The sequence below is a fragment of the Vipera berus genome (genome assembly GCF_964194415.1).
Source record: "Vipera berus genome assembly, chromosome: 1".
In the NCBI taxonomy this organism is placed as follows: Eukaryota; Metazoa; Chordata; class Lepidosauria; order Squamata; family Viperidae; genus Vipera; species Vipera berus.
This window is the reverse complement of record NC_138202.1, coordinates 345,280,833-345,308,648: the sequence shown is the minus strand read 5'-3', so window position 1 is coordinate 345,308,648 and position 27,816 is coordinate 345,280,833. Positions and strand designations below refer to the sequence as shown.

Below are 27,816 nucleotides of genomic sequence, written 5' to 3'. Positions count from 1 at the left end.
TAGGAACGTAGCTTCTCTCTCTCTCTGAATTCACTGATCTCTACTATTACTGTTTTTGCTCTGCTGTTGGTTTACTACTGTTGTAAACCTGAACTGTGTATTGACCTCTGGACCGGTAAGAAGACTTTGTAGTTTGGATTACTACTTGGACTGTTGCTATTGTTTATGACCTGGACTGTTTATTTTTGACTGTGCATTTTTGTTCTTACACCACCTCAAAGTAAAATACTTTTTGCTTTTAGAACTCAGTGTATTTCTGTGTGTGACTTTTACTGCTCTCAGTACCATTCCTTGTCTGTGCAACTCTTTGGTAGCACAAGGAGACCTCTGCACAACAAATTCCTTAACATTGCTGATGGAGTAGACCTAATAACCTTTATGTTTTCAGAATTGGCTGAGAATAAGAATAAGAATCAGTCATTTCTTTTTATCACTAATGCTTGGTATATTGTAGGTATAATAAGAGGCCAGTTTGGTGTAGTGGTAAAGGTGCTTGTCAAGGAATTGCACAGCAGCTGTCCAAATGAAGTCAAAGACACTGATACAAACTAGTAATTTTACATAAATAAATATATTTTACATTTATAGCAGACAAGATAGTCAGGAACACAGGAACGTCATGAGTTAAATCAAACAGCATACAGAGCACACAGAAGAAAAAGGCGGGAAAAAGGGAAACTCCCCCTTTACACCCACAGCAACCAATCATGGTGTAGATTGCCTCATGCGTGAGCCCGCACTTAACTACAACTGTGTGCTCTGGCCCGCTGTACAATTTTTTTGTTCTAAATTTAATATCGTAACAGTGCTGGTCTAGAAACCAGGAGATTGTGGGTTTTAGGTTTCCTTTTGGCATGAAAACTGACTGGGTGACTTTGGGCCAGTTACAGCCTAACCCAATTCACAGGGTTGTTATTGTGTGGAAAATAGGAGGCAGGAGTATTGGATTTTTGCTGCCATGAGTTATATGTAGAAAGCTGAGAAGTAACAATAATCATTGTTAAAGGGATACAATTCCGGAACATCTGAAGTATCACTTGAGCAATGTTGGAATTGATAAAATCATCCTTAGCTAACAGCAAAAGGCAGTTTTACTTGGAACAGCTTACATCCTGCAATGATATCTTTAATATTATTAAACACAACATCTGCCTATCCTAGGTCCTTGGAAGGGACTTAATACAATCTAAACATCTGGCTGAGTACATGATCAACAATGATAATATAACCTGATATTCAGAGTCACTCTCACAGACTCTGCAGTCTGTACAGACCAGAGACTTCATAGTTGAAACATTTGATTTAAGGTGGAAACATTTCTTCCTTTTTTCATAACATGTAATCTGAATGTTAAAGGATTGTTGGACTTCCATGATCTTTGGAATCATTTGGGTCAGTCCTAAAAATGGCAGTGCCAGGCAATGAATGTTGACTGTTGTTTCCAATGGATTATCATGACTATCTTAGTTTGCATGTACCTTGCTAGTACTGTCTACCTTTCAATGGTCTTCGTAGAAAAAAATCTAGCTGTTAAACTTGTTCAAGCAAGTCATGTGTTGTACCATCTAATATGGTGTTTTTTTGTTTTTTGTTTGCTTATTTTTGCAGAAGAGGTGGCAAAACTGGAAAAACACTTGATGCTTCTTCGTCAGGAATATGTCAAACTGCAGAAAAAACTGACAGAAACAGAGAGAAAATGTACCCTCCTAGCTGCTCAGTCAAACAAAGAGAATGCCAGTGACTCTTTCATCAGTCGACTGCTTACCATTGTGGCAGAATTGTATGAGCAGGAGCAATATAGGTAAGAGATTCCCTAAAAATGGTAGAAAGACCATAGGTCAGGGGTGTCAAACTTGCAACGTCACGTGACATGTCACAACGTATCGCAACTTTTTCTCCATTGCCGGCAATGGGGTGGGCACGCTTTTGGCCCAAGATTCAAATTTTGTATCTTATTCACTTGTCCATATATTGTAACACACTAAGAGCCATTTGTTTCTCAGTAGGTGAAGCAATATTGTAATCGTGATTGTAATAAGCTACAGGTAGTTTTCATCTTACAACCATTCATTTAGCAACTCTTTGAAGTTACAGTGACACTCAAAAAAGCGAGTTACACACAACCAGTCCTCACACTTGTGATCATTGCAGCAGCCCCATAATCAAGTCAGTATTTGGCAACTGGCATGTGTTTAGGGTGGTTGCAGCATCCCAGGGTCCTGTGATCACCATTTCTGACCTTCCCACCTAGCTTCCAATAATCAAAGTCAATGCAGAAAGCTGGATTTGCTTAACAATCACATGATTCATATAACAGCTGTGATGATTCACTTAACTGCCGTGATAAAAAAGTCATAAAATCAGGCATGATTCAATTAACAACTGCCTTGCTTAATAACAGAAATTGTGGTCCCAATTGTGGTTACAAGTTGAGGACTATAATCTAGTTTGAAGGTCTTTGCTTTTGGATATATCCCTCTGAATCTCATAAGCATATTGGCTGCATTCATATCACATGCTTAAATCTTTTTATGAAATTACCCCATTTTTCATGTTCACTCATTAAACTATAACCAAATACACAAAACTTCATCCCTTTAGTTAGGATATCACTAACTAAGCTTAGGATTTATTGTGAATTTATCTGCCAGGTATTTAATTATATACAAACACAGCCATTGTGCATTATGGTTTATCAGTTGATTAGAAGTTTTGTTAATTGATTCTGAATGTTAATGATCAAATTCATGTGATTAAGCTCCATGGACTAATTTTTAAACTTTACAGTACTGACAATCTCTAGTCCTCATTGACATTTAAATGTCCAGAGTTTCTTAGTTTTAGCTTTTAATTAACATAATTGCCAACTATGGTCGTCTAACTGTCTTTTTCTTTTTACTGGGTGTGGTTAGGGAAAAATAATGAATAATCATTTTTCCTCTCTATTTATGAGTGTACCCTTCCTTTAGAAGACCATAGAGGAACTAGATTAAATACACAGAGACCTACTAATAAATGCAACTTGGAGGAGCTGCATAAAAATGTATTATCTGAATAGAATTTATAAATTAGATACAAATACACAAGAACTAGGTTGCTTTTGTGCATTAGATGTAGTTTCAAGATGTGGAATGAAATTCAAGCTATATTGTCAAAAGACTGAGACTTATCGTTTAGCAAGCTGTTCTGAACATGATTTTGGTGTATTTGCTTGAGGGATGCATTTTTGAAAATGAATTCCACACATGAGAATGAGCAGAATCGAGGATTAATGGCAAGGCCAGCTTGCTGTAATTCTGTTTCATAACTAGTGGGTTGTGTAAAAATAATGGCTGGACAGGAAGTATTTTCAGTCTGTTAGAAACATTTTGTGGGTTAAACTAAACTAAACAGTGGGTGTGACACTTTCTAATTTTCCTGGAACAGCTTCTCTCTTTTTCCCCCAAGAAACTGCAGGGTAATGACAGATAGCTCTGAACACACCTCTTCCATGAGACATATATACATTTTGAAGAAAATTTGAGTTTTATGAAATTAGTCTGAAGGCCATAGCTCTGCGGCAGTAAATGCTGTTCTTAAATTACAATTACAATTGCAAACTTAATACATGAATGCAGCATATATGGCTATTGTCTTAATGCTGAGCCAGGCAGATGTACTTTGTTTTGCTGGTTAAAATATTTTGAATTAAATATTTGTTGTGAGTGACTTATCCTTTTGGTGTGCAAATCTTTTTTGCTCTTCAAAACTAGAAGCTCCATTTTATATTGGTGTGTTTTTGTTATGTACGTTTTCAGCATTTTTATGTCATATAAAATATCTGTCCAAATTGGGGGATCTTTTTCATTGATTTTAGTTTTAAATGGTGTGCTAACTAGACAATTAACTGTTGTCACCCTCACTTCTCTTCCATGTTAAATGATAAATTTCTTTATAAATTGCTATCACATCCTTCTTTTCAATACCTTCTTTCTTCCCATCTTTAATTATGAGCTATTTTTTGGAATGTTAATTGAGTACCAACCTGAGCTTAAGACAAGATATTTGACTGACAGCCTCTCTCCAATTACTTCTACCTTCTCCAATGGGAGTGAGAGGAAAAGCATACTCTAGGTCTTGTTGTTTAAGAATGGCATGTAGAAAGTAGACTTTTTCTATTGCAGTGTCTACCTTTTGAAACACCATATCACCCAGTCTCATTGGTTTTCAGAAAACTCTTAAGATCTGGTTGTTTAACCTAAGCATGGATACTGCTGGGTTAGGTAATTCCATGAGATTTCTTAATTTATGGTTGACTTATCACTGGATGGTCTGTCTGCCATTTTATGCTGTTTATTATTGCTTTTTGTTATTACTATTATATGATTTTACATTGGTGATTTTAAGCTGGATTAGTAACTGCTGTGGAATGGGTGGACATATTAATAAAATGAAATACATATAGTCTTCACTTAGTGATCACAATTGGAACAGAGAAGTCAGACACTAGGTGCCACAGTCGCTAAGCAAAACATCATGTGACCATAACTTACGATATTACTTCCACCTTCTCTGCTAACTCTGCAAGCCAGTTACAAAGTGTCCAAAAGGCAGTCATAGGACTATAGGATGCTGCAACAATCATAAATGCAAAGATTGGTCACAATATTTTTTTCCATCATTGCAAGTTTGAATTATCACTAAATGAAGCAGTTGGTAAGTGAGGACTACTTGTAATAAATAAAAGACAGAGGCTGATAATTAAAAAATGTTTTCCCCACATGAGCATTAGAGCATGATTAACAATATGATGATAATCCAAGAATTTGTAGCCACTGGAGGGGGAAATTTGGTAGGATTACTATATCTGTATTGCAGAGATTCAGGTGAACAGTGGATGGTAAGGAGCTGTGATGGTGCAGTGGTTAGTATGCAGTATTGCAGACTAACTCTGCCCACTGCCAGGAGTTTGATCCTGACCAGCTCAGCCTTCCATCCTTTCCAGTAAAATGAGGATCCAGATTGTTAGGGGCAATATGCTGAAACTGTAAACCGCTTAGAGAGGGCTGTAAAGCACTAATGAGGCAGTATGTAAGACTAAGTGCTATTGTTAGGGTAGTAAAGTTATTGAAAATGCTTGCCAGTTTTGGAGCTGTCACTTGGCCAGAAATGTAGAAATATTGTGCCACTGAAAAGCTTAAGACTTGCTGCTGAAATTTGACGGCATACGTGAGAGGTGCTTAGAAAACTGTGTGTGTTTTGTGGGGGGGGGGAGAATCAAGACTATCTTTGTTTTAAAAGATGTGATGATTTACAGTTACTCTCATTGCTATCATCTTGTTATTTTAAGATTTGCAAACAAATAAAAATAGCCAGAATTAACTGGAGATGCAGCCTTTTAAAAATATTTTTTTTCTCAATAGAGAAGGGGATTTTGCTTGACTTCCCAATGTTTTTCTTATGTGGGGATGGCTTAGCCCTTATTTTTGTGCTTACAAATAATAAGCAATGAGAAGCATTACCTTAGTTACCATCCCTTTTTCTTTTTCTTTTTTTTTGCTTGTCTACATTTTTTGTCAGTCTGAAAGAAGAGGTTGCTTTAAGGTTCTCAGGCATTATAAAGATCTGAAAACTAGGTCAAAGTACATGAAAATCACCCATATTTTACTATGTCCCCACTGTGACTCATCTGATTTCTTCCAAATTGATGTTGCAGTTAGCAGAATACCAGCTCATCTAATCCAAAGTTATGTTTGTTCTGTTCCGTCAGTGACCTGAAGATCAAGGTGGGAGACAGGTACATCAGCGCTCACAAATTTGTATTGGCAGCCCGGAGTGAGGCTTGGAGTCTGGCCAACTTAGTGTCAACAAATGAGCTAGATCTGTCAGGTTAGTTCTGTGTGTGAGTGAGAGATTGGAGGAGTATTCACTGCCTTGGGAATATTAATAAAAACATAAAATGCCTTTGGGAAAAGAGGTTACATTGTTATCCTTCAAGAGGAGATGCTCAGCTTGCAAAAATGGTACTCAATCTTCTAATTATGAAGCATTTGTCTTTCAAACATGCTAAGTGTTTAGTTACAGTTAAATTGGGAGCTTACACCTCTTTAATTTTAATGACATGGGTGTTAGGTATGGTTGTCTGTTTCATCTTATTAAACAGTCTCTGAAACAGCAAAGAAATCAAGTTGTTGAAGATGATTGATTATTATTACGTTGGTCTTCACAATTGCTTTCTGAAAGCATCAATGTCTATTCTGTAAGGCAACTATTGCAACTCCAGCATTTTTCTCTGTCGAAACTTAAGTTAGGTACTTGGCCACTTCTCTGTTTTGTTTTGTTTTTTTCCTCCCTGATTGAGAAGCTTGTCAAAAATTCATGACTCTTCCCTAAAAGCTAGATTCTGGGATGAGGCTACTGTTCAAGAGAAATGCTCTGAACTGACATTTAAATGAGATAAATAGAACTGCTGAGATATATGCTATAAAATAAGTAATTTTAAAACACCTTAGGATATGTCAGCCTTCATACTGGATAGTAGTTTAATATTTTCCTAGCCAACGTATTGAATTATGCTATCTCTCTCCATTCAGGGCATAAATGTTTCAGACTGTTTTTTTCTCCCTACCTTTTTAATTTCTGTGCTTTTATGTTTATTAATTTTTAGTGTATTGTAATTTTATTTCTATATCTAATGATTTGTATATACCACTTGAAAAGGAGTGCATGAGAAGCAGTATAAAAACAAGCAAAAAATAAATACATAAATAAAACCATTTATTATAATGTGGAAAAGGTCTTGGGAGACTGGGCAAAGAGACGCTACCAAGGGAATGGTCAAATAAGAGACAGCGTAGCCTTCAGCTGGATAGTGGTTGGGGCAGGAGGCTCAGAAGAGACACTCCTAGTTTCTCAGGCTGTATAGGAGAAGGGGAGATAATTGTACTTTCAGACTTGCAAGATTTTGTCAATGTAATTTAATATAAAGTAAAATCAGCTCATCTAGTTGTGATTTCTATCTGGTTTATCTTGTAAGGCTGACATTAATGTACATGTAGTCCCAGACTTACAACCTTTTATTTAGTGACCATTTAAAGTTACCATGACATTGAAAAAAAGTTATTTATGACTGATTTTCATACTGTTACAGCATCCCCATGGTCATTTGCTCCTTCCGGCGCGATCTAAAAACTTATTTATTTGAGCAATCTGACCTGGTTTGATGGGTTAGGATTGGGGTTTAAATATGTTTTTAATTACTGTTTTAAACTTGGGCATAATATTTAATCGTTTTTTAACTTTTGTATTTTGTTTTTATATTTATTGCCCTGTACACCGCCCTGAGTCCTTCGGGAGAAGGGCGGTATAAAAATATAATAAATAAATAAATAAATAAATAAATAAATAAATAAATAAATAAATACGATCAGAATTCATGCCCTTAGCAACTGGCATATATTTATGGAAACTGCACTGTCCTGGGATTGTTTGATCACCTGTTGTAACCTTCCCAGCCGGCTTCCAATAAGCAAAGTCAGTGAGGAAAGCTGGATTTGCTTAATGATTGCATGATTCATTTAACAACTGGAGTGATTTGTTTAGCTGAAGCAAATAGGTTATCAAATGAGACAAACCTCACTTAACAGTTATGGTTGTACGTTGAGGACTACCTGTTTCAATCTTTAACACGCTGTGTTAAACAGAGTTTTGTTGCTTGAAAATAACTGATCTATAATGAGAAACATTCCAGAAGACTTTTTTTCCATTTCTTTTTTTTTCTTAGGAATGTAAATCTCTGTATCTTAAAATGCATTGGGTTCCACAACACTAATCTCATAAAGAATGAATACACTACCAATCAGATTGAAGTTATCCTAAGTAATTGGTAGATTCAGGTAGGCAGTTTTATAGGTTTACATGTACATTCCCCAAAATAACACAATCATTAACATCTAGAAGCAAACAAATGCAATATTGGAATTCAACATTCTGGAGGCACAAGCAATAGAACACAGCCAAACTAGAGTCTTGGACTTTAAAAGAGCTAATTTCAATAAACTTAGAGAGACCATGGGAAGAATTCCATGGATGAGAATCCTAAAGGGGAAAACAAGAAGCTTGGAAAATTTTGAAAAGTGAGATAATAAAGGCCCAGTCTAGTACAATACCAACAAAGAAGAAAAATAACAGCTCTCAAAAGAAACCAGCAGGGCTGCATAAAGAACTCTCTGATAAATTGAAAGATAAAAAGGACAAGTATAAGAATTGGAAAGAGGGGCACATAACTAAGTCAGAATATCAGCAAATAGCCCGTGCCTGCAAAGATGAAGTGAGGAAAGCTAAGGCTCAAAATGAACTAAGGCTTGTGACCAAAGTCAAAAATAACAAAAAAAGCTTCTTTCAACATATAAAAAACAAGAAAAAAAATTAAGGAAATGATTGGTCCATTAGTGGGGGAAAGTGGCAAGAAGGTGACAAGCAACAGGGAGAAAGCAGAACTATTTTTGTATCTGTCTTTACACAAAGGGAAAAAACAGTCCAACCTACCAAAACCAGTGCCATAAAAAACAGAATAGAAATGCAAGTTAAGATAGGCAAAAAAATGGTAAGTGAACACCTGTCCAGCCTAGACGAGTTCAAATCACCAGGACCAGATGGATTACACCCCAAAGTTCTCAAGGAACTGGCAGACGTGATCTCAGAACCACTGAACTATATTTTTCAAAGATCCTGGAGCACTGGGGAACTACCAGAGGACTGGAAGAGAGCTGATGTAGTTCCCATCTTCAAAAAAGGGAAAAAAATAGATCCAGGAAACTACAGACCTATCATCCTGACCTCAATACCTGGGAAGATTCTGGAAAAGATAATCAAACAACAAATCAGCGAACACCTTGATGCAAACAAAGTCATCACTAAAAGTCAACATGGGTTTGTCAAAAACAGATCATGCCAGTCAAATCTTATTACATTCTTTGACCAAGTGACAAAATTAGTGGACCAGAGGAATGCTGTAGATATAATTTACTTGGACTTCAGTAAGGCATTTGATAAAAGTAGATCACAACAATTAATCAGTGGAACAACCTGCCTCCAGAGGTGGTGAATGCTCCAACACTGGAGGTTTTTAAGAAGAGACTGGACAGCCATTTGCCTGAAATGGTATAAGGTTTCCTGCCTGAGCAGGGGGTTGGACTAGATGACCTCCAAGGTCCCTTCCAACTTATTCTTATTCTTATTCTTATTCTTATTCTTATTATTATTATTATTATTATTATTATTATTATTAAAGTTATAACTAGTAGTCAGCACGGATTTGTTAAAAACAGATCATGCCAAACCAATCTTATTTCATTCTTTGATAAAGTGACTAAATTAATAGACTAGCGAAATGCCGTTGACGTAGTATACTTAGATTTCAGTAAGGTATTTCACAAAGTAGACCCCTCCTACTTCTTGGTAAGCTACAAACAGGCGGAATAGACAACATCACCACCAGATGGATTTGTAGCTGGCTGACAAACTACTCAACGAGTAGTCCTCAATGGCACTACATCCACATGGAGAGAAGTAAGCAGTGTGGTACCACAAGGCTCCGTCTTTGGCCTAGTACTCTTCAATATCTTCATCAATGACTTAGATGAGGGAATAGAAGGGAAACTCATCAAATTTGCAGATGACACTAAACTGTCAGGAATAGCCAACACCCCAGAAGACAAGCTCAGGATCCAAAAAGGTCTTGACAAACTTGAATAATGGGCACTATCCAACAAAATGAACTTTAATGTGGAGAAAAGCAAAATTTTACATTTAGGCAGGAAAAATCAAAGGTATAAATACAGATAAGGTGAGACCTGGCTCAAAAACAGTAACTGTGAGAGAGACCTTGGAGTCTTAGTGGATGATCACTTGACTGTGAATCAGCAGTGTGCAGCAGCAGCTAAAAAAACTAATACAGTCCTGGGTTGTATAAACAGAGGCATGGAATCAAGATCATACAAAGTATTAGTACCGCTTCATAAAACCCTAGTAAGACCACACCTGGAATACTGCAGCCAATTTTGGTCACCATATCACAAAAAAGATGTTGAGAGTTTGGAAAAAATTCAGAGAAGAGCAACTAAGATGATCCAAGGCCTGGAGACTAAAACATATGAAGAACGGCTGCAGGAATTGGGTTTAGCTAGTCTAAAGAAAAGAAGAAATAGGGGAGACATGATAGCAATATTTCAGTATTTGAGGGGCTACCACAAAGAAGAGGGGGTCAAACTATTCTCTAAAGCACCAAAGAGCAGGACAAGAAACTAATTGGAAACTGATTAAAGAGAGAAGCAACCTGAAATTAAAGAGAAACTTCCAACAGTGAGGACAATTAACCAGTGGAACAGCTTGCCTCCAGAAAACGTGGGCGCTCAATCACTGGAGGTTTTTAAGAGACTAGACAGTCTGAAATGGTATAGGTTCTCCTGCTAGAGCTGGACCTCCATGGTCCTTTCCAGCTCTATTCTATTCTGTCTGCTAAAATTAGTAATAGTGGTATATAATTTACATTCCCCCAAATAGCACAACCATTAACGTCTGCTAAAATTAGTAATAATGGCATATAATTTGTGTGTCATAAAATTATTAAAGCCTATGTAAAGGGTATTTGAAATTTTCACTACTCTGATCTTCCATAACTATAAAAAAAGTATATTAAGTTGTTGTGTTGTGAAATGTTCACAGATGCCAAATCAGATTCTAAATTCGAATACTTCTTCCAAAGCAGGGGTCCCCAACCCCCCGGTTCGTGGACCGGCACTGGGCCCCGGCATGCCAGAAACTGGGCCACGCAAACAAGCGAAACCCCATCCACGGGATGCAGGCAGCATGTGAACCCACATTTCCCCCCCCCCCAGTCCACAGAAGAACTATGGCTGGCTCAGGAATTCTGGGAGTTGGAAGTCCACAAGTCATAAAAGAGCCAAGGTTGCCTACCCCTGCCCTAAAATGTACTCCTGAATAAATAGATATGGGATTTTATTGGGATTCCCTGCCCCCAGCATTTTGTAATTTATTTCAGGAAAAGCCCCTGTTGAGGTGCAATGAGGGCTGTTTTAGTATAACCCAGATATTCTAAAAGCTTTATGCTGATTGAGTTACAGTTCTAATGCATGTGACTTGGTCTAGTACAGACCTACCGTATGTTTAAATTCCTTTTCAGCTCCATTGTTAACTGAGTAGGCTAGGACAGTGGGGTTCCCCCTTCACAATAAGCCACCCTTGTTCACACAACACACCAAGCTACAATCTACAGTGGCTGGGTTCATATAGGATGGCGAGGCAAACCCAAATCCACATTTGACTCTTGTAAGCAACCATTTGATGGATATGGTGTTTATGTTAGATCAAATGGATAATAATTTGAAGATAGAAGACAGTATAATCTGTCTTTGTTCAAAGTTATTTTTTTTCTTCATTACCATCCAACTTGCTGGTACCTATGACTTCTGAAATGAAGTCATAGCAATTAGGATCTGACTGATATCCAGCAGGCATTTTGTTGTCTTCCTGATAGTCTGGAAAGCAGTTCTACCACATACCTAACCAAGCTCTGGAATTCAGAGATGATAAGAGCATTAGATGTAATTGCTCCTAAGCGGCCTCTCTTGAGTGTTTATGGCTCTGTCATAATTTTGTGTGGTTTTGTGAATCAGACTAAACACTGTTATAAATACCTATTCTGAGCGGCTACCCAATATGTGTTTTCCTTGAAGCAATTTACTGGTAAAATTAATAATTTTTTCCTCACCCATTTTTTAAATAGATGCACAAAATATATTGGGCTGAGAGCAAGTGATGTCCAAAAGGGGTGCATGTATATAGCCAACTGCAGATTTTAATTAGGCCCTATCCTTTTTTCTGATAGGATCTGCTACCCCAATTTGCTAGTCTAATCCCCATGAAAATAGGAATTTGAAGTATTTTCACATCAATGTCACTTGCTTATAGCCTATTTTCTGGTGTTGAAATAAGATGAATGGAGAGAGTTGAAGAGGACCAGTCAAATAATTTATTTATTTATTTATTTTATTTGATTTGTATACCGCCCTTCTCCCGAAGGACTCAGGGCAGTGAACAGGGACATAATAATATCAGGGATTGTAATGCCTTTGGGGTATTTGAACAAGGACTCCTTATTAAACCTCATAAAAAGGTAGCATGTTTTTATGGCTGTCTTGTCCCATATGCCCCTGGCTGTAAGACCCCTTCTAATATTAGTAATTCAGCCAGACTGCTCTGCTTTTTAGAAGGTGGCCACACAGCCAGCATTCATCTTGCAACAGTTATAAATATCATTAATAGTATTGCTATTATTAGTTTCTGAGGTTCATGGGCTGGCCCCATCTTGTGTTAATTTCTAATAGTTCACAGCAAACAGTGTTATCATATACTGCTTTTCACCCCTGAAAAGTAAATGCCAACAGCTCTTTCAGTTCTTTACATCATTAAGATCTTGGCCTTAAAAGAGTAACTGTGGAGGCATAAGTAATGAGAATCTGTTTATATATTCATTTTGGATATTTCTAAATGTATATTTAGTAAACATATTGTGAGGTATGTTTACCTCATAGTTAACAAATCTTGCAGCTTAAAAATCTGACAAAGAAGCATAAAAGCAAGGAATAAAAGGCATTTGTTAATTCACAAGACAGTACTATACTACTCATGCCTTACTACTTTGCAGATGTACACATCATTTTAACATGTTAAACTAAAGCAATATTAAATCAGAATTTTGTCACACATTTTGTTAATGTCTATAATTGGATCTGTAGGCTCTGAGAATTTGTACAACATTGGACAGGGAATACCATAAACTAAATCAATATTTTAAAAATAGAGCTCTCCTGACAACATTTTTATTTATTAATGCCCCACTCTTCAGTATGAGAAGGTCCAAGATTGTTTATAAATCTATCAAAAGAGGGCAAACTTCACTTCAACTTGACAATTTGAAAAAAAATGATATAACAAAAAAGGGATGGGAAGTAAAAAGAGGCAGATTAGAAACACAAGTTAAGATAGGCAAGAAAAGTGAGCTCTTTTCCACCCTAGATGAATTCAAATCACAAGGACCAGATGGATTACACCCCAAGGTTCTGAAGGAACTAGCAGATGTGATCTCAGAACCACTGAACTATATCTGTCAAAGATTCTGGATCTACCAGAAGACTGGAAAAGAGCTGATGTAGTTCCTATCTTCAAAAAAGTGGGGAAAATGGATCCAGGAAACTACAGACCTATCAGCTTGACCTCAGTACTTGGGAAGATTCTGGAAAAGATAATCAAGCAATGAATCAGTGAACACCTAGAGGCAAACAAAGTCATTACCAAAAGCCAACATGAGTTTGGCAAAAATACATCATGCCAGACAAAACTTATTGCATTCTTTGACCAGGTGAAAAATTAGTGGACCAGAGGAATGCTGTGGATATAATTTACTTGGACTTCAGTAAGGCATTTGATAAAGTAGACCACAACCTACTTTTTGATAAGATAGAAAAATGTGGGTTAGACGGCATCACCACCATATGGATTTGTAGGTGGCTGACTGGCTCTACTCAGTGTGTGGTCCTCAGTGGAACTGCATCTACATGGAAGTGTTAGGTTGGGTGCCCAGGGCTCTGTTCTGGGCCCAGTGCTCTTCAACATCTTAATAATTTGGATGAGGGGATAGATGGGCAACTCATCAAATTTGCAGACGACACCAAGCTAGCAGGAATAGCCAATACTCCAGAAGATAGGCTTAAGAAATACAGGAGGATCTGGACAGACTTGAACACTGGGCACTATCTAACAAAATGAAATTCAATGGTGAAATAAGTAAGGTTCTACTTTTAGGGAAGAAAAACCAAATGCACAGGTACAGTATAGGTGGTACCTTGCTCAATAGTAGCAATTGAGAGAGCAGTGTGCTGCAGCTGCCAAAAAAGCCAACACAGTGCTAGGCTGCATTAACAGAGGGATAGAGTCAAGATCACGTGAAGTACTAATACCACTTTACAATGCCTTGGTAAGGCCACACCTGGAATACTGCATCCAGTTTTGGTCATCAGGGTGTAAAAAAAGATGTTGAGACTCTAGAAAGAGTACAGAGAAGAGCAACAAAGATGACTAGGGGACTGGAGGCTAAAACATATAAGGAACGGTTGCCGGAATTGGGTATTTATTTATTTATTTACTTAAATTTATATGCTGCCCTTCTCCCTAAGGACTCAGGGCGGCTCACAACAATAAAAATTAAAAAAGAAAAAACATGAAATGAAAAGTTTAAAAAGAATTAAACTAGTAAATACAAAGATAAAATGACAATTTAAGATCCAGTAAAATCTAATTAAAATACATTGTCAGTCCAGATCTGCTTGTTGAAACAACCAAGTCTTCAGGTCACGGCGGAAGGACCGAAGGTCAGGGGCCATCCGCAGCTCCGGAGGTAGTTCGTTCCAGAGGGTCGGTGCGCCCACAGAGAAAGCTCTCCCCCTGGAGGTCGCCAGCCGGCATTGCCTGGCAGACGGCACCCTGAGGAGGCCAATTCTGTGGGAGCGAACCAGGCGATTGGAGGTTGACAATGGCAGCAGGTGGTCTCGCAAGTACCCCGGGCCTGTCCCGGGCCCAACAGAGGTCATCAACCAGTGCGACCAATGTTGTTTCTGTGCTGTAGCTGGGCCTGAAACCGGACTGGTACGGGTCCAGATAGTCCGCTTCCTCCAGGAATTGCGGGAACTGACGCGCCACCACACTCTCAACAACCTTCGCTACAAAGCGAAGGTTGGAGACAGGACGGTAGTTATTCAACGAGGCCGTGTCCAGGGCAGGCTTCTTGAGGAGGGGCCTTACCACCGCCTCTTTCGAGGTGGAGGGGAAGATACCCTCTATCAAAGAAGCGTTGACAACTGCCTGGAGCCAGCCCCCTGTCACCTCCCAGGTGGCCGAAACCAACCAGGAGGGACATGGGTTGAGTAAACAAGTGGTAGCGCTCAGTTTACCCATGATCCTGTCCACATTATCCAGAGTCACAGGGTCAAACTCACCCCAAATGGAATCCTCAAGACCTGCCCCCTCCACTTTGCCGAATTCCGCCCAGTCGGAGTCCAGGCCTGTCCGGATCTGACTGATTTTGTCCTGCAGATACTGTACAAATTCCTCAGCCCTACCTTGCAAGGGGTCATCCCTCGGTCCCTGGTTAAACAGGGAGCGGGTCACTCTGAACAATGCAGCTGGGCAGTTATCTGCGGACGCAATGAGAGCGGAAAAGTAAACACGCTTTGCCGCTTCCATCACCACTAGGTAAGACTTCAGATAAGTTCTTAGCTGTGTTTGATCAGATTCAGACCCACTGGATCTCCAACAGCTCTCTAGGCGTCTTTTCCGGCGCTTCATCTCCCGGAGCTCCTTGGTAAACCAGGGGGCCAACCGGGATCTGCGCCGGGTCTGTCTAGTTTAATGAAGAGAAGGACGAGGGGTGACATGATAGCAGTGTTCCAATATCTCAGGGGCTGCCACAAAGAAGAGGGAGTCAAGCTATTCTCCAAAGCACCTGAAGGCAGGACAAGAAGCAACGGATGGAAACTAATCAAAGAGCAAAAGCAACCTAGAACTAAGGAGAAATTTCCTGACAGAACAATTAATTAATTTAATTTAATTTAATTTAATTTTAATTCCATTTATATCCCGCCCTTCTCCGAAGACTCAGGGCGGCTTACAAGCTTAGCAGTAGCCTTCATTCTATGTATATGCCTGCTTATTAGGGCTTTCACACACACACCAAGCGGCATTATTACAAAGTCAGCTTAATTGCCCCCAACAATCTGGGTCCTCATTTTACCTACCTCGGAAGGATGGAAGGCTGAGTCAACCTTGAGCCTGGTGGGACTCGAACCTGCACTAATTGCAGGCAGCTGGTGTTACTTAAGGAGGCATTAGCCCACTGCTCCACCAAGGCTCCTTAGTGGAACAACCTGCCTCCAGAGGCAGTGAATGCTCCAACACTGAAAATTTTTAAGAAGAGACTGGACAATCATTTGTCTGAAATGGTTTACAGGGTTTCCTGCCTGAATGGGGTTGGACTAGGAAATCTCCAAGGTCCCTTCCAACATCATCATCATCATCATCATTATGTTATTATTATCATGATGTATCATGTATCATTATGTATTTTTAAATTTTTCATAGCAATATGTGTAATATTCTAGCCAAAGGTTATACTTTTTTCCTTAGCTATAAAAGGATTAATCAAATAATAGTGTCATCAGTAAAAGAGATTGCTGAACAGACTATGGAATTAGATTATTGTTTAGGTTTTTTTAGTTGCATCCTGATAAGAATAGAGCATCCTTATTTTTATTTATCAATAAACCTTTTTCTGTGGCTGAATTCCCACAACATAATAGACTACAAATAATCCTTGACTTACAACTGGTTGCTTAGCAACTGTTCAAAGTTACAACAGACCTCTTTCCCTAAAGGTATGTACAACCCAGTTTCAGAGTTACGGCCACTTGAGTACCCCTGCCATTTTCCACTCTTAGGATTGACTACAGGGACGCTGCATTGCCCCCCCCCCACCTATCCCACTGAGTCCCACAAGCCTCAGCCTGCTTCGAAGCTGCCCACTCAGCCATGTAAAGTAGTTTAAAGAATGTAGTTACAGTCTGTATGCTGAGGCCTACTTCCCATCCAGCCCCCTGATGGCCTGCCAAGGTTTCCCTGCCTGCTGATCCTTTCTTTAGGCTCCCTTGCATGGTTGAGTGGCCTGCTTCAAAGCAGGCCAAGGCCCAGGGAAATCCTGAGGGTCAGGGAATGGAGCATCGGGTACCTCCGGGGTGAAACATTATCATATTTTATATAAAACTGCACACAGGTAGTCCTCGAGTTACGATCACAATTGAGTTCAAAACTTATATTGCGAAGCGAAACATTTAAGTGAGTTTTGCCCCGTTTTACAACTTTTCTTGCCACAGTTGTTAAGTGAATCATTGCATTTGGTAAGTTAGTAACATGGTTAGCTGCTGCTAACCAGTAGCTGCTGCTACTGCTAAGCTTGTAAGCCGCCCTGAGTCTTCGGAGAAGGGCAGGATATAAATGGAATTAAAATAAATAAATAAATAAAAAATGGTTGTTAAGCGAATCTGGCTTCCCCATTGATTTGCTTGTCAGAAGGTCGCAAAAGGGAATCATGTGACCCCAGGGCACTGCAACAGTCATAAATATGAACCAGTTGCCAAGCATATGAATTTTGATCGTGTGACCATGGGGGTTGTACAATGGTCATAAGTGTGAAAAACTGTCATAAGTCACATTTTTTTCAGTACTGTTGTAACTTTATAAACAGTCACTAAATGAACTGTTGTAAGTTGAGGACTATCTGTAATTCGATCACTTGAGATTCATTATCTGCAATAATAGAGACCTAGCTGATCTTCCTCTTAAAACTCATCTTTACAAATCACCTGTTGATAAGTCTATTTGTGTTGACATTGGTTGGGTTCACCTGTGCTAAGCCAACAACTTTTTTTTAACATGGTTTTCTCAGTAAGCCACAATTGCTTGGAATCATAGAGCTGCCAAAGCCAAAAATAGCATATTCGGTTACAGTCTGATCTGTGTCTGTGCCAGTGTTTCTTCCTTGGGTTGGTTGAGTGAAGACTTGTGCTGATTGGCACTGGTCAGAAGTCTGAATTTTACCTATTGTTTCCTTATTGATGGGTGTTAAAGCTACTCTTTTGCAAAGCAAAACAGTGTTTCTCCCCATAGGAATAAAATAATTGATGCTCTTCCGCCAGACGCTGATCCTGAGGTGGCCATGGCAATGCTGCGTTGGATTTACACAGATGAGCTGGAGCTGCGAGAAGACGATGTATTCCTGACAGAGCTGATGAAAGTAGCAAACAGGTTTCAGCTGCAACTCCTCAGGGAAAGGCAAGCTTCTGAATGAGTTGTGGTGCCTCTATTTTAATTAGCATGGCATGGCTATTTTGTCCAATGTCAATTATTGTTATTTTGCCAGCTGCTCTGGGATTTGACAGCAGACTAGAACTTCGGTCTCCCCATCCTTAGTTCATCATAGCATACTGGTCTATTTTTACTAACGGGTCAGGCACCAGGGAGTCAGAGCAAGCAAACAGGAATTTTCCAAAGAGGCTATTAAGTTGTGGAGCTGATGTATTGATCATTTGGCTGATTGTATGAGGCCAAATTTTGTGGATGAGGTTATGTTGAGAGGATAGTTCACTTCTCTCTTGAAGCTGTTAGCAGAATGAGAACTGTTGGATTAAAAGGAAAGGAAAGGATATTCAAGCTGAATATTAGAAGGAATTTCTTGCTGAAAATAGCTATTAAGCAATGGAACTATCTATTTGGAACAGTAGTGGATTCCTTTTTTTAATAAAAAAATTTATTTTAAAAAAATTACAGTCTATAGTGCTTAGTAAACAACATGTCTGGGTTCAAATATTCAACATTAACTTCTTCAATATAAATTTTTCAATACTACACAATCCAGTATTTTTTCCCTGATCCTCCTTTCTTCTCCATATTTTTTCCATTTCCCCCTCATTACACCATTATAATTTTGGGTACTGTTAATGTATACTAAGTTAGATATAAGCATCTTCATCACATTTTACTAATATCATACAAATAACAATATCAGTTCGTAAATCAATAATGTCTTCATTAATCAATATCCTGTTTTTTGTGCTGTTGTTAAGGTTTGATTTCCCATCAGTATTTGAATTATCTCTATTAGTTATGATTTTCTCAATATTAATTACATTTATATAGCTAAAGGTTTATTCAAATCAATCCTCTTATTTTCATATTTCCCATATCAAAAATTTGGGACAGTATTTTTATGGTTTTCCTCAGATGTGGTTTGGTTTGTAAAATTATCTTAAGGGATAATTTGGAGGGGTGTGTGTTAAATGTTCCTCAATCTTAAAAAGAGTCTGGACAGTGCACAGAGAGCAACAGCAATAACACAATAAATAATAAAGAAATCTATTATTCCATTAAAAATTAACAATTACACATCTAATGTTCCACATCTGGTGCCAATAATTCTCACCAGTTGGGACCCTAAGTCCTTTCACAATAACCAAAGAAATTCTTAGCTCACTACGCTTTATAATCTAGATTGTTTGGTCTACTGAGCACTTTTAGTCTATATTTGTTTTATATTGTTTGTCATAGGCAGTTTTAAGAGATGCTACTATATGTCCATGTAACACCTCTGTTTTGGGAGCTGAACTGGTGGCCTGATGGCTTCCGAGTGCATTTTAAGGTGCTGGTTGCCATCTGTAAAATCACTTGATTATTTGAGGGACCAGCTATCTCCTATAATTTCTTCCTGTCTAATAAAATTTAACAGAATACCGATACCATTTTTTCAGTTAAAAAATGCCATCTAGTGGGGTTTTGGGAATGTGCCTAATATGTTGCTGTGCTGGCGTCTGGCATTCCCAGAGATTCATAAGAGTCTCAACAAGATGACATTCTAGAAGGCATTAAAGATATATCTATTTTCCCAAACCTTGCAGAATGGTGACTGGTGAGCTCTTTTAAATGTTTTTGTTCTATTTGTATGTTTTTACTTTTTCTGGACACACATTCCTTGTGGGGTTTTTTGCTGCTGTTCTGGTCTTGTTAGAATGTAAAATATCCAGAATTGTTGGGACTTGGATGTCCTTAGCTTAGTGTTAAATCTTAATGTTAAAAGTGTTTCACTTTTGCATAGGTAATCCATATAACTTTACCATTAACTTGATTAACTTGTCATTCTGTGTCTTAAGTTCTTATTCCTCTTGATATATGTAACTAAACACATAGGTATAAACATGAAATATATAATGTATAATAATTTCATAAAATAGAATAAAGCTACAAAACAGATAAAGTTTGTAATATAAATATTATGTATCCTGTTTATGGTACCTGTAAATTTCTTATGTCTTTACAGTTAGTCTTCAACTTATGACCATAATTGAGTCCAGAATTACGGTTGTAAGTTGTGTTCATCATTAGACAAGTCACCAGGTGATTGTGCCCTATTTTATGATCTTTTTTTGCTGAGGTCATAAAACAAACACCACAGTCATTAAGTGAATGCATTGTCCGCAGTGGATATTTTTTTCTGGTAACCAGAAGGAAACACCAGTTTCTGGCAAAAAAAATATTGTAAATCATGGTCCTGTGACTGGATACTGTAAAAGACTATAAATGCCAACAGGGTTGACTAAGTGCCTAAAATACCTCAAAGTAACTGTTTGGGGGGTGGGGAATGGGACTTTTAACCACACAATGGAGTGAAAGGTTGCTGAAATCATGTACATTTTTTAAAAATCAGATCATGTTTGAAGATCTCAACAAATACAAGGGTTTTTAACACATTACATTTGTTAATTGAAAAGGTGTTTTAAATCTATCTCAAATATAACCTGCATCTGGATAACTATCCTGATGTCCCCTCACTTTTACCTCACAAATCCTATATTGGTCTAGGCATTTTATGCATCTGTTGAAATAAGCTATGGTTCACAAAAACTTATATGTATCTTTTAATAAAATTTGTTAGTCAAAAAAGTTACTCCCAGACTCTTTTTGACCCTTTTCCTTCTTGGTGTGCTACAATTTAAACATTTCTGAGTTAATTAACTGCTATTATTTTCTTGTGTTCAAAACAAATTGGAAAACATTGCTTGGAATTGGTTTTGGGCTCCGATTTATTTTGAATCTGGCTTCCATAATGCCCTGGAAAAATAATAACTGATCTAGGCCAAGAAGGAATTTGGATTCAATTCTAATAATGCAATATGAAATTGTTCTTCCTGCTGGTTTCATACCATGATGTCTTTTCTGTTTACTTTTTTTTTCTGGGACTAGTTCTTGCTGATCCTCTTGTATTTGCTGTCTTGATAGGTGTGAAAAAGGAGTCATGTCACTTGTAAATGTAAGGAATTGTATCCGCTTCTATCAAACAGCAGAAGAGCTGAATGCCAGCACTTTAATGAACTACTGTGCTGAGATAATTGCTAATCATTGGGTAAGCATTAAGAGATCTCTTCAAAAAGATATTTGAGGATTTGCATTCTTATTTTTTACTTCTAATTATTAGTGTAGCTGTTATCCATGTTCTATGCAAGTTCTGTGTAAACTGAAATTATGCTAAGGTATTGGTATGTTTAATTGTTGTCACACAGCTTATTTTTTTTTGTGAACCTTGCTTTGTGCCAATAGTCTATTCTGTATCCCAAAACAAAGATCTTACTGGGAATGCTCTTGTGGATAAAAACAAAAAGAGAGAACATCCTTGTATGGAACAAGCCAGCATGTTAGAGAGAGAGATTGTTTAGCTTAACTTCTTCTATCATGTCCTACCTTTTCATGTCCTGAGAAGTTTTATTTTTACACGAAGGACCAGCAGTTTCTTCCCTCATACGAGTGGTGACTGGCTACTTAAAATAGGAGTCATAGCATTAGCAACAAACGTGCTGTTTGCATTGAAAACATGAAGTTCTGGCCTGTCATTACTGAATTGCAGCTTAGTTCAAAACTGTTTTCTTCTGTGAAAACGTTTTGTGGCATGGGAGAAGATGCCTCATTTAAAGAACATCAGCCTGCACGCTGTCTTCAGATAAATATGCTAGCAGTTTGGGATGATGAAATATGGGCAGATGTTCTTAGAACTGTGATCCAAGCCCTAGGGAAACTTGTGTACAAAACTACAACACTGGTTTTCTTTAGGAAAGAAGTTTTAGTGACTCAAGGGAGGGGTTTTCTTCCTTTCAAAGCAAGAAATTTTACACATTCTTTCCCCCCCCCCCCCCCGCAAGCTCTGGTTCTATTGTGGAGAAATTAAAGTACAGTACTTTTATAGCTAGTCTTCAAGATTTCTAATTGAAAATGGTTACTATGTAAGACAGTCTTTGTAGTCTTCTTACACCACAGCACATATTGTGACTCAGGAGTTCCTTAATTAGTGCCGTTACTTTGTCATGTTTTGTATTTTGTCTTTTTTTTGTATAAAGTTGTATTAGTTTATAGTATATGATACAATGAAAATACAAAAGTAAATAGCAGAAGAGATGGGGAAGGGGCAAGGGAATAGAGAAGTGAGGTAGGGAAGAGAAAAGAAAAAATAAGGCATTGACTTCCGACTTGCTTTGGTGAAGCAAAGTATCAGCGTCAAACCTCAACTTTTTACTTTTGCAAAATAATATAAGCTAGCCATTTCAATAACATCAAGTCTATCTAATTGGTAAAACCCTAAATCAAAATTTCATTTTTTCCCCACCCCGACCTTCGCTCCTTCCGGCGCGATCTAAAGACTTACCTGTTCGAACAAGCCGGCCTGGCCTGATGGGTGATGGGTTTGGGTTTTATTGTTTTTTATGTATTTTAACTTACTAACTTATTGTTATAGTTTTTGGGCATCTTGTTTAATCTTTTTTAGCTTTTGTATTCTTGTTTTTTAACATGTATTGCCCTGTTCACCACCCTGAGTCCTTCGGGAGAAGGGCGGTATACAAATATAATAAAATAAAATAAAATAAATAAATAAAGTCTAGAAGCTGTTTCCACATGGCAATAAAAGTGTTTGTATTCTTTTCTTTAATCAGTACAGTTAGTTTATTTATTTTTATTTATTTATTATATTTTTATACCGCCCTTCTCCCGAAGGACTCAGGGCGGTGTACAGGGCAATAAATATACACCATAAATGGTAAAAAGTCCCTTTACATTTCCAACGTTCATTTGAAATGCCTTTGTACATTTTTGATGACTTGTCCGGTGTTAAATATCAATGGTACGTCAACACCGCACCGTCCTGTGCGCTCCCACAGAGAGGGCCTCCTCAGAGTGCCACCGGCCAAAGAATGCTGGCTGGTGGCCCCCAGGGGGAGGGCATTCTCAGTGGGTGCGCCAACCCTCTGGAACAGCTTGCCTACCGATATCCGGTTGGCCCCCGACCTTCGCACCTTCCGGCGTGACTTAAAAACTTACCTGTTCCAACAGGCCGGCCTGGCCTGACAGCTCTTGGGGTTCATTTGTTTTTAATATTGTTTAACTGTATACATACGTTGCTCTGTACACCGCCCCGAGTCCCTCGGGAGAAGGGTGGTATATAAAACAAACAAACAAACAAACAAATAAATAAATAAATTATAATTTAATGTAAATTTTAATCCTTTATTCCACATATTTTCCCATTGTTCAAGCATTATATTGTACCCAAAATTCCTTGCCCGCTGAATCACAATGTTTTACTGGTTCATTTTCCAGATTTAAAACCAATAACATTTTATAAATTTTAGCAATAATATGTTCATCAGTACTGCATAGTAGGTTTTCCAGTTCATTTTTAACAAAATTAAACCCATGATTCTTTTTATCCAACTTAAATCTTTCTTTCAATTGCATATATGTAAACCAATGGCAAATGTGACCTTCTGATTCTACCTTCTCCTTGGATTTGAGGGTAGGCTCACCCAAATTAAGAGATATTATTTTACCATAGGTCCACCAATTTGGTCTCATCACCATCTCTTTTCTAAAAAAGGCTGCTTCTGGGGAAACCCAAAGTGGCACCTTCATAGAGAACCTTGTTTTATGTTTATTCCACACACTCAAAATGGCACGTCTAGTAAAATGGTAACCATGCCAACCAAACCTTGATTCATGGCCGCCTAGCTCCAGTAGCCTCTTATCCTGAAGGTTCACCCATTCTTTTAACCAAACCAAACAGCAAGCATCAAAATACAGTTTCAAATCGGGTAAGCCCTAGCCCCCTCTTTCCTTAGCATCTTGCAGTAATTTATATCTAATTCTTGGTTTTCCCCCATGCCATATAAACGTAGAGATATCCCTCTGCCTGTCATGGTTCCAATAGATGAGACCAGTAAAAGCAGAATTCCAAGGCAAGAGGTTTCCTTAAAGAACATATTTATTGGCTACAAAGTATCGGCACAGTTAAAAGTGAAATCAAGTCTGGAGTTCCCTCCCAAGCGTTAAAGTTGAACTTCCCACCTCAGCACTATGTAATTATCCATGTTCCGCAATAGAATACTTTTTAATGGAAGGCTCAGCCCGCCAAAGGTCAGGCAGCAATGACCTTGGTTCCCACAGGACAATTTATTGTTTAGTCTAACCTTAAAACTACTCATTCCCCCGTCCCAGTACTGTGGCAACCAAAAATGAAGAAAAAAATGGCTTTAGCCAAGATTGTTGCAGTGTTGATACTGCCATTGTATTTTGTCTTGAAAGCACAATATAATTCCTCGGATGTCATTCTTTGTGAGTTTATAGGTTGATCTAACTCAGGGGTAGGCAACCTTGGCTCTTTTATGACTCGTGGACTTCAATTCCCAGAATTCCTGAGCCAGCATGGCTCAGGAATTCTGGGAGTTGAAGTCCACGAGTCATAAAAGAGCCAAGGTTGCCTTCCCCTGATCTAACTTGATGTTGTTTGTAAAATTGAGAAAACTGGATATTGTCATCCATCTGCTTCCAGGTTGAGACATGTTTCTTAAAAGGATAGATATTTCCATTTTCTGAGATGAACAGATGCTTAGAATTGTTTCTTGCCTTTTTAGTAATTCTCACTAAACTATTAATCAGATCTCTGCTGTAAAAAAAATCTTGTGCCTTCCAAATACATTGGCAGTTCAATTCTGAATTCACGGTCAAAATTGTTCAGTGGCCATTCTCATTTATAGGATGATTTGGAAGACTAGGATAATGTTTTATTGAAATCGAGATAAAATTGTATCTTTTTTTTCCTAATGCTTTGCAGGATGATTTGAGGAAAGAAGACTTCAGTAGCATGAGTGCTCAGCTCTTGTATAAAATGATCAAATCTAAAACGGATTTCCCTTTACACAAAGCTATTAAAGTGGAGAGAGAAGATGTTGTTTTCCTATACCTTATTGAAATGGATTCACAGGTAGGATTCATTTATTATTTAATTTATATGCTGCCCATCTTGCCTAGAGGTGACTCTGGGTGGCTTACAACTAAATAAAAGCAACATGGTAAAACATTAAAACAATAAATATTAGCATTAAAATTGGCTTAATAAAGATGGCAAGGAAGGGAGCAAGATGCACACAGGAAGGAGGTGGGGTCTTGGTGCATTAACCACCTGCAGTATGTCACGTTCCCATTGGGGCCCCAGGTTAATTGGCAGAGTCAGGTTTTCAAGGCCTTTCAGAAGGCCAAAAGGGTGGTTGTGGATCTTTCCACTAGTGGCATGATGTTCCAAATGGCATTAGCCATGAGAAAAGAGGTTCTTCTGGATCCCATCAGCCAGACTTCCTTGACTGATGGGATCTGCAGCATGCCTCTTTTGCGGTGGATGACTGGGATGAGATGGTTCCTCAGATAGCCTAGATGAGGATGAGATGCTCTTGCCTCCACAATCTATAAGACATGAAACTTTGGATTATTTCTAGCGCACATGCACTCTGTATTTTTTAAAAAGGGAACAGTTGCTAGCAACTGACACTAATAAAAGAATGAAGAAACTAAAGGATAAAAATTAATGATTTTTGCTTTGTTTATTTGTAATGAATCAAATTCAATGTTTCCTTAAGATGTGCAGAATTCAATGCTGACTGGGTATTCTGAGAGTTGAAGCCCACAAATCTTAAACACTGATCAAATTGAACTTTTAGCAATAGCAATAGCACTTAGACTTGTATACTACATCACAGTGCTTCACAGCCCTCTCTAAGCAGTTTATAGAGTCAACATATTGCCCCCAATAATCTGGGGCCTCATTTTATCGACCTTGGACAGATGGAAGGCTAAGACAACCTTGAGCTGGTCAGACTCGAACTGCCAGCAGCTGGCAGTTAGCAGAACTAGACTGCAATACTGCATTCTAATCACTGTGCCACCATGGTTCTATATAAAGCTGTTCTCTATATTGAGGCCATTGATCTATGCAGCCACTTTCTCCTTCCTTCTGATTGTCAGTGATTCTGAACTCTAGCTGAATCGTAGATCTGCCAAATGGAATATGTTTCTTTGTTAAGCTGTGGCTTCTCCCATCTAAAAATGTATTCCACCCCTTTTGGTTTATCTTCATTTGTTGATTTCCCTTTATTTGTTCCTTTGGAAACAAATATTTGAATCCTGGTTTAAAATACTGGTAACTGCTTCTGTTCCTGATATTATTACACTGGTTGATAGCTGTCCACTGTTTTTGTTCCTGCAGCTGCCTGGAAAGTTAAATGAACTGGATTGTAATGGAGACCTTGCTTTAGACTTAGCACTTTGTCGAAGGCTGGAAAGCATTGCAACTACCTTGGTGAATCACAAAGCAGATGTGGATATGGTGGACAAGAAAGGCTGGAGTTTGTTGCACAAAGCAATTCATAGGGGTAAAGATGCTTATACAGATCAGGATGGGTTGAATTTAATAGTTGCAGGCCTTTGAATTTCTCAACAGACAAATCACTAGGAATTCAGAGTAACTATTGCTCTGTTCAATAATGTGATAAGACATTTTGCTTAACTATGGTTTATTGCACAAGGTTTCATATATCATGCAAGGTTAAAAGTGATGTTAAGTTCATATGATTGCATTTTGGCTTAATATAATCTCACTTCTTTTAAGACCGAATTGGGTTTTAGTATAGATAGTCCTTGACTTTCAACCACACGTGAGACCAAGCTTTATGTTGCTAAATGAGACAGTTATTGAGTTTTGCCCCATTTTATGACCTTTCTTGACAGGTGAATCACTGCAGTTAAGTTAATAACACAGTTGTAAAATCAACCGGGCTTCCCCATTGACTTTGCTTGTCAGAAGGTCAGAAAAATGATCACACGACTCCAGGACACTGCAACCGTCATAAATATGAACCAGTTGCCAAGTATCCAAATTCTGATCATGTGACCACGGGGATGCTGCAACAGTCATAAGTGTGAAAATCTGTCCTAATCACTTTTTTCAGTGCTGTTGTAACTTTGAACAGTCATTAAACAAATAGTTGTAAGTCAAGGACTACTTGTACCATATACAGATTCCTTTCTTCTGGTCTACATAGGTAATGGGGTGAGCAATTTTAAAGCAGAAGCAGTGGGTGATCCTGGAAGACTCCACCCCTATGAGGGATTACACTCATCTGATATTAACTCATTTCCTTCCTTGACATTAGAAATATTTATTGGATAACTTCTGTATGGCTTGGGGGATATATGCATGTGTGTCCAGGTCCTCAGAATGTAAATACATCTAATATAAAGTAGCCCTTCATGATTTTGAACCTGGAGTTTGGGCAATGCTTAGGAACCTTTGTAAACACAACACAGTATCATCTGTCTTGGGCTTGGATGTGAATCAAGCTTGGACTTGAATTGATCCAACTACCCTTACAAATATACGAGGGATCTAGCTAACCTAGGATGGAGTATAGAAGGTTATGTTTTAGAGTTGGGGGCAATGTCCCTCTTCTGGTGGGGTACAGTGAAGAATGAGGGAGTTTTCATGAATGCCCAAATTCTATCAGTCACCAAAGACTTTCCACCTTACCAAACCTGAGGTTCATTTGTAGGGAAAATGGCCAACATAGCACTCCTCTCTTCCTGCTGCTTTCCCTCTTATTCCTGCTGTGTCTGTTCTCCAATGGACCTTGGTCCTCCATTGTTTTGCATACAGAATTGTATGCATTTGCTGACAGTGAACCTCAACCCCGGGAGGCTCTCCATAGCAGTGCCCATTGCATAGCTGGGAAAGCTTCTCTAATTTAAGGTCTCTTGTTATGACCATGAGAAGTCCCTGGGCTAATGCCA

General features: G+C 38.4%; 1 protein-coding gene across 3 annotated transcripts in view; it reads left to right on the top strand.

Moving 5' to 3' along the window:
* The window catches only part of ANKFY1 (ankyrin repeat and FYVE domain containing 1), a 77,942-nt gene that overhangs the window by 17,827 nt on the left and 32,299 nt on the right, over positions 1-27,816 (top strand). For 2 of the 3 annotated variants that reach the window (XM_081341623.1, XM_081341624.1), the window contains exons 2-7: positions 1,609-1,801; positions 5,750-5,868; positions 17,805-17,940; positions 20,938-21,061; positions 24,812-24,961; positions 26,237-26,402. In XM_081341623.1, the coding sequence (XP_081197749.1) occupies positions 1,609-1,801; positions 5,750-5,868; positions 17,805-17,940; positions 20,938-21,061; positions 24,812-24,961; positions 26,237-26,402 (888 nt within the window). Of the gene's footprint in view, positions 1-607; positions 1,802-5,749; positions 5,869-17,804; positions 17,941-20,937; positions 21,062-24,811; positions 24,962-26,236; positions 26,403-27,816 lie in introns of those variants that run through there. The other variant, XM_081341622.1, reaches the window with a different exon arrangement.